The 11,878-nt window shown below is 42.5% G+C and overlaps 1 protein-coding gene across 1 annotated transcript; it reads right to left on the reverse strand.

Moving 5' to 3' along the window:
- LOC107313755 (cytokine receptor common subunit beta-like) lies at window positions 1–11,549 on the reverse strand. Its single transcript, XM_015862340.2, is given in 17 exon segments — window positions 1–3,952; window positions 3,954–4,045; window positions 4,048–4,097; window positions 4,378–4,481; window positions 5,440–5,509; window positions 5,784–5,874; window positions 6,597–6,768; window positions 6,872–7,017; window positions 7,463–7,623; window positions 7,730–7,859; window position 8,323; window positions 8,354–8,388; window positions 8,391–8,512; window positions 8,973–9,141; window positions 9,450–9,634; window positions 10,613–10,742; window positions 11,352–11,549. Coding segments are annotated over 17 exon segments (2,265 nt in total). The 5' UTR covers window positions 11,467–11,549; the 3' UTR covers window positions 1–3,460.
- Window positions 11,550–11,878: the final 329 nt, after the last annotated feature.

Below are 11,878 nucleotides of genomic sequence, written 5' to 3' on the forward strand. Positions count from 1 at the left end.
TGATAAACTATCATTTAATCCTAAACAATAAACAAGACCCAGTACAAGTTGAAAAAACAACATACAAACAAGACAAGAAGAAGCCCAAAAAGCTATTTAAAGTGTCAAATGTCTGAAGCAATAAATGAGCTGTTTAAATAATCATTTAGGAACTCGGAAGAGAACTTAAGCCTTCTGCAAATCTGCCCATGCTATAAAGGTAGGGTTTCTGTAGCCTCAATTTTCTTGCTTTAAGCATCCACTGTAAGCTATAGGCAGAATATCAGAAAGGATGTAATGACTGTTTAGCTCCACTATGTTTTTCTCTGCATTTCTGTATCACAGACTTTGCTCCATGTAAAAGAGAAGAAAATGATGTCTCCAGACTGCTGTGCAGTCTACTGTGAGGTGCCTACTTAGAAGGTTGGACCCAATGGTCTCTTGAGATCCCTTCCAACCCCTATGATTCTGTGGTCATGAATCCATCATGAGTCTTCAATAATGAAAATAAACTCAAGATATCCATAGCTATCCCACAGACTTCTGAATGCAAAAGACAGATAACTAGATAAAATATATACTATATGACTCCATCAGATGCAGAAGTATTCCACTCGAAATGCACACAACAAGGTGCTAGAAGGCTTTGAAATAAGGATAGTGTAACACAATGGAAAGTACAACAATAACAGTAAGGAAGTGAGATCTCAGGCTGCAACAAGTAGGATTCACACAAATGCAACAGCCATGGGCACAGAAGACCACAGGTAAGCAGGGACCTCTAGCAAGATACCCTTGTCTCTCCATGTCCAACTTTAAATGAGGTCTGAAAAAGAATGGATGCTGGATCCACCCCTTCTGGTCACTCAGGTGTATTGTGTGCAGCTGAGCTCCCCTGGGCTGGCCCTACCTTCTCACCAGCTGTGACTTAGCATTTCTACTACAGATAGGAAAAAGTCAGCCAATTGTTTCAGATAGTTTTACATCTGCTGTTTTAGACAAATAATTTAGTCTTCGGTGGTGAGAACCAAACATTCCCCTATCAATGAGCTGAAAAGGACATAATGAATCGGCAAAGCTATGGACCAAATCTGGCTTACATAGAGCAAGACTGTATGGTTAGAGCCCACCTGCTTAATACCATGGTGAAGTATCCATGGAGTAATGTGAGGAGTTGTTATGGTTGAGGCTAGAGAATACTGGGAGCCACTAGGAAAATGTTACAAGGGGACAAAACAGGTGTTGAAATAATTGTTATAGCTCTTCTCCATTTACAGAAGATGATTCAGAGGGTTTCTTTTCATGGAAAGTTCAGCTCCACCATGAGAACTGAGGGAGAGCATAGGGAGTGAGAGGAGTCAGAGTTTAATCATTGGAGATGTACAGGAATAAGACTGTGTACAAATGTGTTTGACAGTGTATAGACAGGTGTATAGCAGTTGGCAGGGTGGGTTGGGCTTGTTTTGCATTACTCTGCAGATACAGTTTTCTCAGAAATTCTCCAGCTTCTGTTCTTTGTGGGCTTTCCATTGCTGTTTCTTTTTCTATTAAACCACTCACCCTCAGTTTCCTTCTTTATGTAAAAGACAGCCCCCAGACTCACAGAAAGAAAACAGCTGACTAGTTCCACATGGATTGTCATTGGAACCATTGAGGCCACAATATTCTTAGCATCTTAACCTTATGCACAGTCAGGTAATATATTTCTGGTTGAGAGTTATTCTTATAAAGCAATAATAAAGTTATTAGCCGAGAGAAAGAAGGAGAAAATTTTTTACTGTCAAAACACAGGCAGAATCTGTGAAGTTTGAGTCAGAGAGTTATAAAAGGTGACCCACACTTTAAATTTAAACTGCTTCTCCTTTTTTGGCTACCTAAGAAATACAGGAAATCACCTCTCAGATACACAGGGTGAGGGACTTGAACTGCCTTGTGGCAAACCTAATCACTGAAGCCTATTATAAGTGCATCTTGTGTCATCAGAATCACAGAATCATTAAGATTGGAAAGACCACTGAAGTCTTACAGTCCAATCATCATAATGCTTCCTTTCCTGAATATCAGTACCTAGTATAACAGAAGGTAGCTGCAACCTCCTTTTCCACAGTAACTCTGGGGCTTGAGCTACTGACCAGGAAAGCTAAGAATTAGAACATGCAACAGTCCCAAAGCCAACAAAACACAGAATTGCATGATTTTAGCATTCCAACTGCAACTAGGCCTCATGCAGAAAGGAATGTAAGACAAAAACAAAATTTATAGAAGCCTTGATTCTGTAACTGTGTAATAAGAGGACTTCACTAGCACAGAGTAGCCAGAAGTCCTTTGCCTCCTTCCACTGTGCATTACATATTTTCTTTAATGATGCTTAGGTGAATATTGCACAGATAATCTTTTTAGCAGAAATTCTTTCTGTTCCAAGATGATTTTAATAGTTGCTGATGAAAACCACCATTCAGCTCCCCTACCTGGACAACGGCATGTTACTCTTCAAGTTCCAGGCTCCTCAAGTAATTTTCACATTATTCGTGCTGCTCTGTGGGGTCATATAAACATCTCTGTATCCAAAAATCCTGTCTCCAAGAGCTGTCTCTTCAAACACCCAGTGAAGTGCAGGAGGAAAAGACAGCACTCAGAGTTCCAATCACAGTGTAAATGAACTCCATTTGAAAGCCCTGAGTGGAGCAGAAATTCTTTCACTGCCTATTCTTCTTGGTTATTAAAACTGTAGCAATCCAAGGCTAATCAAGGTGATGCATATCGGAGATCTGAATCCAGATACCTGATTTTCGTATGAATTTGAACATCTAAGTTTATTACCAGCCTACACAGGGCACAACCATACAGCCTGGAAGAAACTGGCTTTCTTACTCATGACCCCCAAAAAGTGGTTCCTCTTTTACAATACAGCTTATGAAGAAAAAAGGGAAAAAAAGAACACACCATATAGTTAAGATGAATTATAACATACCTAAACCAATGAACTTAAAAGAAAATCATTTTGTATTTAAACATACAGAAATGGAGAAGCCCCACCAGACACAGGCTTATACATCTTCACAACTTTTCTCTCATCATTTTCCTCTATTGGCCCATTCTGTTCTTTTCACTGTACCATGTCCTTGGGATTTTCTACAGTAATATATGTCTCAGCAATGTCTCCATGTTAAACCAAAAAAGTTCAAAAAACACCATGTCTCTCAACATGGCAACATTTAGATTGTCTTTTATGACAAAATTGCAAAGGTCACTGACGATGAGAACAAGCAATGGCTTTCAACATGTTGCACTGGAAGATAGAAAAAGCAATTGTTGTATATTTGCTCCTAGATTGCAGAGTCCATTTTTATCAGATAGCTGCCACCTCTTTCAGCTACTCTTAGCTTTGCTATTCACTGACATTTGCTCCTTCAGCAGATTTCTGTGATCCAAAAGATTGCTGCCAGGAGAAGTAATCATCTGATTTCAAGTTTCTGAAATGTTAAATGGTCTGCTGGGGCTCCTGTGTATCACAGGGTTTCCCCGCAGCAGTGACGAATGGCAGGTGTGTGGCATTGCTGGTTGATGGCAGTAACAGGCTGTCTGTGCTGATGTACTCCAAGGAGCACTGCTGAAGGAATGCGGGACAGCCAGGAGCCTCTGGAGATTTCTGATCTTCTGTTCTCACATCTGTGCTTTTCCCACAGCTGGTGGGAAGTGGTGAAACTTCCCTCTTGTAGTTGAGATAACGCATCACTTCCTTCTGATCTGGGAGAAGGAAGGGCTGCAGAGGACCTGCTCCTGACTGCTCTTGCCTCTGTGCAGCCTGGGGACTGTCTTTGTCTGGAAGGGTCACATACTGCAGGGACATGGCTTTCTCCTGTTTTTCCATTGGATTCGAGGTCACTTCCAGTGTCTGATGCATCTCAGACTGAGAGGATGTCACTGGGCTGTACAAATATGGGCCATTGAATGCAAAGCAAGTGACTGCTGTCTTGGGAAGTCATATTTGCATCAGCACAGTTTGTCCTCGGGCAGACAACTAGGGCATTTAAAGCCTGGTATTGGCTCTGTAGGTCTAATGCAGCTCGTTCTTCTCAGTCCGCGCTTCAGGGGACTCTGCCAAAATCTTCGTCTGCCTGAATGAGGAACAGTTAAAGTTGCTCATGAAAATATGTTTGTGGTAAGCACAAAGCAGAAACACAAGCTTAGTAGAAAACTGAAGTAGCTATGCACATGGCTAGAATGATCTGTATAGGGGAGCAAGTTAAACCAGATAGCACAGAATTGTATCCCCGCTCAGAAGTAACTGCATGCGCAGTTCTGGTGACAGAACGTTTGACTATGCTTCTCCATGAAAGTTAGGGAGTTTGATGAGCGTGTCATTCACAGTGTGGCTGCAATGTTCTCTTAATTCACCTGTCCACAACTTGAAGGAAGCTAGGCTGATCCATGTTCTCTGCAAGGCTGCATTTGTTGACGTCCAGCTGACTTCTTGCATGCTTGTTTCTTAGAGGAACATTCTGGAAAATGTAAGGTAAGGTAAGGTAACATAAGGTAAGGGGAGAGGAGAGGAGGGGAGGGGAGGGGAGTAAATGCAGATGATGCATTCTCCAGAGGTCAGTATTGGGCTGGCCTTGTTTAATATTGTTATTGACAGTCTGGACAAGGGGATTAAGTGTCCCGTCAGTAAATTTGCAAATGACACCACACTTCCTGTGAGGAAGTGTCAAATCTGCCTGAGGGTAGGAAATCTCTACAGAGGGATCTGGGCAGGCTGGATTGATGAGCTGAGGCCAATTGAATGAACTTTAACAAGACCAAGTGCAAGGTCCTGGCACTCACTCACACATAAATGCAGATATGGTGTCTGCCTCACACAAAGGTCATGTAATAACATAAAGTATTGTATTGCCATGTAATAAATATAAAGTTAACTGTTGGACAAAAACACATTTGGAAGTGCAGTGGGAGTAGAGTGAGGACACTATAGAATTGGAAATTCTACTCATGCAAGACTGAAGTGTTTTACCACCAAAATTCAGAGATGCCTGTTCCACTTTTTCCTTTTCCACTTTTGGTGGAAGGAGGGAAGGAGGGAAACTTCATTGAACAAATGCTAAGTGTGTTCGTCTCATTCCAAGACAGAATGATTGTCTTTGTAAAAGACAGACATGTAGTAATATTAATTCCAGAAAATCTACCATCTCACTATAAAACACTTTGAATAGTTACTATCTGCAGACAAGCAGAAGCAACAGATAATGAATTTCCAACGACACTGGATTGTTTCAGTTAGTTAAGTTCTAAAACATCTGAAAATTTCCTAGCTTACGTATGGACTGAACTTCTAGCAGTAAGGAACAGGCTAATTAAAGTGTATGTCCCTTGCAGATTAGGTGACAAAGAGGAGTTATGAATTATTGTGATTCATGAAGAAGAAAGAAAAAATGAACCTTCAAAGATACAGATCCCGCATACCTTTAAGTAGCTCTGGAAGAGCAGACTCTTGCTGGGATTTGGAATATTTTCCTCCCACTGCTTCTTCTGCCTGCAACAACACCAAGATTTCAAGGTTTGTGTCTCAATGTGACAAAAGAAAGGGACTATACCTCATGCACCGTGCTGCTTTACATGGCCCAACCATGGCCCGGGAGTCCAGCAGCAAATTCTCACCATTGTCCAGCCAAGCACGAGGCTGACATTGCACACCAAGGCTCCTCTTTGCACAGACCACTCCCACGGTAGACAAGCAGTGCCTCACCCTTTATTCCACTCCCATGGCCAACACGCAGCTAAATAGCCTCCTCACAGAACAAACTTACCTGAGGAAGTATTTAAAGCTGCAGTAAGCAGCAATGAGCAAAGTGATGATGATAACTGGGAGCATCAGTGGGAGAATCACTGGTGAAAGAACTGAAAGAGAGAAAAAAGAAAGGGGGAAACAACATCTGAGGCTCCACTTCCCATAACAGGTTTGACATTCAGGTCATTCTTCATGAAAGCATATCAGGGAAGTAGAAGTGAACAAATGTGCCCTGAGTACCTTATTGATGACCAAAGGAAGACATGTTTTCCGTCATTGATCCTTTTTCTATGTTTCAATCCCATAGGAGAAAAAAATTGTCCGAATAAAAGCCTACATAGGTACCTAGCTTCACCATGTAAACTAGATGTTTTCAGAGGACTTAGGCTGCCTGACTTTGTGCAGTCCTGGAAAGATGGGAATCTCAGAGTTCTCCTGAGCTGCCACTACTAAGGTATATAGATGAAAAACAAGATGAACATCTTGCTACTTCCCTAGGGACAAATTCTATAATGTTGCATAACTTTGGGCATGTGACCACAGTAATCACAGGCCTTCTGCTTCTAACTCCAGAATCTGCATAAACATGATAAGATCTGCATCTCCACTACGCTCCAGTGTGTCTTTTACCCAACGCCATGGCTGCTCTCTAAAAGGAAAAGGCTGATTATTATTCTGTATGCCTGCATTCTCAGGCTCTTCAGTTCCTTAAAGCAGAATAAAATTCTGGGATCAGGAAACAGCAGTGATCTTTGGCTAGGATCTTTTTCATGGTCCACCATGTGCAGACCTTTCCAGCTAGCTGTATTAGCCTGGTGAGGGGAAGAAGTACCGTTCTGAGTTTCCCAGGTGAACTCTTCACTCCATTCACTCCAGTATCCCTGATAATCCTGAGTATTCACCATTGCACGCATTCTTCCCCTGTATTTTGTAGACGGTGACAACATCTGATCAGTGAAGATGAAGGGAGGTTCATCATTGGTAATTGTTATTGTCTGCACAGTCTGGGGAGAGGAAAGAAGCACGAAGGAAAGAGGTGAGAGGAAGTGTCATGGCCAGCCACAAAGCAAAGAGAAACCCAGGACTCCTGCACTTCCCATTACTCACCTTTTCATATTGGTTGTGCTCCCAGAACTGGACTTGATACTGCTGCTTTATCAAACCATTCTGTAAAGTGTGTTTTTTCCACCTCAGTTCATACTGTTGCTTTTCTATCCGTTCCACTAACACATTTGCAGGTGGCAGCACCTTAACTAGAACACAGAGAATATCTCAGAGTACACACCAGCACACAGACCCAGCACATCCATTTACCATCTTCCATAATCATCTATCACATTTACAAAGATTTTCACATATAAAGCGACATCTTCTTCGTTTGTGAGAACTCTCACTGGCTCCCGTCTGTGGAAACATCACCAACACCTCCAGATGCATGCAGCCTGACACAGTCCACCTGGCTCACCTCACTTAGCATGTCAGCCCTATCTCCTACCCTGCTCCAGGGATCGCTGTCAAACCTCCCAGAGCTCCACTGGGTCTCACCTACCACATCAACCACATGCTTCCCTTTCCAAGTCAGATCTCTTCTTCGTCCCAGACACCTTTCCTCACTACCAATGTCCTCAGCACATCTTTTACACACAGGAACCCCTCCAAAAACACCCAGGAGACAGAAGACACAACAGAGCAACTCACTGTTCTTGGAGGCTTCTATCAGTTTCTCCTCCATCTTGGTTCTCACAGACACTTGGTACTGGCTTTGATTCCTGATGTTACTAACAGGGATCTCACAGCTCTGCACGACGTATGGCACATGGGGAAAAGCCTTCTCATACACAGGAGAGCACTCCTGTTCCCTGAGGGGTGAAGAGAAGGTGGCAATGAGATCAGCAGGAATGGTACAGAGCAGAAGCCCAATAAGACAGGCAGGGGTAAGTATGCTGCCCCTGGCAGATCACATACGCTGATGCTGGAGTGACCCTGAAGAACAAGCCGAAGATGACAGAGGTGGCAATTGCTTTTTTCACTTCCCAGCTGCACATCAGATACGCACCATTGAAGAGGCAACGAAGGTTCCTGGGATGAATGCCACCTACAGAGAAGATCAGAGCGAGCTGAGAGGAAGGAAAAGTCCAGTGAAAGCCTTTGTCTTGCATGACCAGGTATCATACAATGGGTGGAAACACTGAAAAGAGGCAAGGATGGATACTTGCTCTTGCTTGCATTCCAAACTTCTCTATGCTCTTCTAGGACATACCTATCTTTCCAAGTGGTAGCAAGCCTAGCACCAAAACGGAATGCAGTAAGATGAGATTTCTGCATGAGCCACACATCTCAAGATACAACCAGCCCCATGGAGTGCTCCAGTCCCCCCAGAGGGTGCACAGTCACAGCCCCCAGCCATTTAATCACTGCTAAGATATATCCCAGTGAAACAAGTGTTGAGGCTCCACAGAGAAAGCAATAACTAGAAAAGGCTTCCCTGCAATTTCTGAATTTGGAAGGGACCCACAAGGATTGCCCCACCTGCCCTGGCTTCTCAGCAGGACTCCCACCCTTGCACAGCCCCGCTCCATCTCCCCCTACTTCAGGGTCCCAGGACACATCTGAGCTCCACTTCTGTACTGCCCAGAGAAGCCTGTGCTCTGCTCTGCTCTGGCTCTCACACGGGCAAAGTATCTACTCCCTGGAACGAGGTGACTGAGATGGCAATGAGTGATGTTGGAGAGCCGATGTGAAGGCAGCCTTCTGTCAGCAGGGAAAGGATGGAAAGGAATCAGTGGTGAGGGTGAAGGGAAGGCAGAGGAAGGAGTATAATGCCTTCTCCAAGCAGTCCCGTTCACATGAAACATTTTCCACGTTGCTTTGCCTTTCTCCCATGTGAGCCCACAGGCTGTTCTTCAAACAGGCTTTAAATTCATGAGGGACAGAAGCAGGGTTAAATACATGCCAACTCAACACCCAATTGCACTGCTTTTTCTCAGTGAAGCATTGATTTTTGCATTTAAGTCGGGACAAGTGGTATTTCACCAGGAAAAACCACTTGCAGACAGAAACTTGCAGAAAGAAGAAAGCCTCTTCCAGCTGGCCTATTTCAGCATTTATTGCAACTCTTCGTAGTTCTAGAGAACAGAAAGGCTGCCCATTTGCATGGTGTTTAACATAGGCCCACCACCAGACAAAAGGCTGCAGCCAGAGCCAAGACAGCCCAGCTCCTCCTGCTCTTACCTCCCAGGACTCCCACTCCCGCTTGTAAGCAACTTCATATTCCAATGCACTGCCCAGACCTTGGCTTCCATCAGGTGCTGTCCAGGTCAGCAGGAAGGCTCCTGAACTTTCTGTGACCAAGAGGTTTTGAGGTGGAAGGGGCTGAACTGGAAGATGAAAGTACAATGCGTGAGATGCAATATTGGAGACAGGGACATGAAGCGGGGAAGATAACATGTAGTTTAACTTTCTCATTTCTACAATATCTTATCAGATCCTATAATAGGAAGCTGCCTGCTGAGTACCCCTCCAACGTCCACCAGTTCTCACATTCAACCTTTTCAATCTCAGTGTAGAGATGTTTGTCAGTTTTTGCAATATCATTGCAATTCATCTCCTAATTGAACATCAAAAAAGTTCTCAAGGATCCCCCAAAAGCATTTGAAAAATTGCTGCCTTGGGATTTTTTCCTTACCATTTTGGAAAAGATGAACTTTTAGTTGTACGTCAAGAATCTGCTTGGGTTTGAAGCTGTAATAGTCATCCACTCCAATTCCAAAATATTCTGCTTTTTTCCAACAAATCCAATGGCTGTAGGGATCTGAAGACTCATGGATGTCTTCTTCCAGCTCCTTTTTGCAATGCATCTCCTGACTGTCACTGTGTGTGTATAAAAAGTCATCTATAAAGATCTGATCTGGTGCTATACAGTTCATGCAAAAATAAATGTTTGAAAATGTTTCCACCCCAAAATGTTTATCTAATTTGCATTGAAAACTATGTTTTCATTATCACTACTATTCCCATATTGCATCAGTTACTCTTTCTAACATTTTAATCGCCATTATCCTTTTATCAATTCCATTTTCATTTCCAATTTTGCAGTACAGTATTCTGTTCTTGTATCAGCATGGCTTTCTTAGTTGTCAGTCTAACCCTTGATAATCTCAGAATTTTATGAGAGAAGTGGTTTGATGAAAAATAATGTCAGAGAAATGCATCTTTTACTTTGAGTGAAAGGCGAGAACGTTTCTGATGATCCCCAGCTTCTGGAAGGAATTCCTTTGGCAGTCCCAGAAAGACAGTTAAACATTTTATTTAATTCAGCCAAAATGCACTTCTGTAGCCTTAGCAGTTCTGTTCTGTCAAGAGACCTTATGTATTCATTAGTTTCCTTCAGAATGTTAGGCATCGTTTTAGGTGGCCTTTCTCCAGACCAAAAAACGTGATCATAAGAGGATAAGCTTTGTGAGCTTGCGATGGTCTGAGCTGCTGAAGAGATGCGATATTCCTTTTTGTACCCTCTGGACTTCTGCATGAGCCTACAACTTCATGCCCATTGTTCTTGTACAGATAAAGCCGTGGATATCTGTGCCCAACTACTGTCCATCAGGAGAGGATGAGGTCTCCGAGCCAACTGTACGTCAGCAGTCATTATTCAGCTGTACTGATAACTGTCAATGTTGGGTACTAGCAAGGAAACCAGAGATATTTCTGAAGTAAGGATGGGACCGACCAGTCATGATTCCTGTATCAACCTCCTCTCAGATTAAGTTTCATGGCCCAGATGATGTTACCTATAATCACACTTTCACATGCATGGTTTATTCAAGGTCTTCAGAACTGATCAGTACTTACTTTTTAATATCATTCCTTTGGTACAGAGTCAAACCAAGTAGGGTGTGAGCCTCTGAATGTTCCTTCCATGTGCAGGTCACAAGTGAGTTGTAGTCACTGTGGCATTTCAAGCTCTTCATTGGAACGCTTTCTGAAATGGCATGCAAAAAAAATATATAAATAAATAAAGATGCACTGCTTACAAATGGAAATACTGAGAGATGACAGCAGGAAATAGAATGATTCTGCCATCAGAATGGGAAAGGCACTGATAGCAGCACTCTTCCAGTGGCATCATAAAAAATAACCCTTGGTGAAAATATGTTTGAAGTTGTGTTCATTCTGCATATCTCCACAGTACAGAAGGGTCAAGCCAAGGTACAACAACAGTGAAGTGAGACCCTTCAGCCTGCTGGATGTGTTTCTGGCCAAAGTATCACTTCCAAGCAGAGACAGTTGTCTGGGCGTAGTGAATATCACAGTCAGCAGTAATGTGGTGATTATCTCATCCTTGTGTGTTTTCTATGGGATTTCTTTGCAACCAACCTCCACACTCTGACCCATCCGTCTGCACCTACACTTGCCACAAAATGTTTGCTTTTTATCAGAATGCTTGTTGTCCTACAGCGGAGAAAAAGGGACCCAAAGGAACAAGAAAAAGTAGAAAATGAGGAAGAGTAACTAATGAGAGGAGACCGGTTTTAAAAAGAAGAGAAGAAGGCAAGCATCAAATAAAAGAAATTATAAATCTGAAACTCACCTTTAATGGCTTGGTCACTGAAGCCCAATGACAGATGTAGAAAAAAAATGCAAAACGCTTTCATCTTCATACTGTCCTTTGAACACATATTTTTATCAAAAATAAATGTTTTCATTGCCCACTCTGATTTTGTCTTATTGTGGAGCTTCTTGTTTTCATTTCTTGTAAAGAGAAGTAAAACTGAATTAGGGAACTTAGGCTTTATACTCTCTTGAAGTGATGCTCGACAAGAACTCCCTCCACTAATTTGCCGTGATAAAATTCAGATAGAATGTCTACAAAGCCTTTACTGATGGGCAGAAACCTGGTCTTCTTATTGTGTGAACCTGCAACATGAACAAAGAGTGAAGAGTAAATGTGCACATAGAAAGGAAGTGCACAGATTCTTTCAGCTCTTCACAAGAAACATGCATTTTCTGTGAATAAATTTATCCCGCAAATTCACTCGTCCTTATGCTCTTTCTAGTCTTCCTTGTCTTCCTTCTGTTTTGTTACTTTCCTTAAAAATATGTTCTATAACCACATAC

Source organism: Coturnix japonica, chromosome 1 (assembly GCF_001577835.2).
Source record: "Coturnix japonica isolate 7356 chromosome 1, Coturnix japonica 2.1, whole genome shotgun sequence".
Lineage (NCBI taxonomy): Eukaryota > Metazoa > Chordata > Aves > Galliformes > Phasianidae > Coturnix > Coturnix japonica.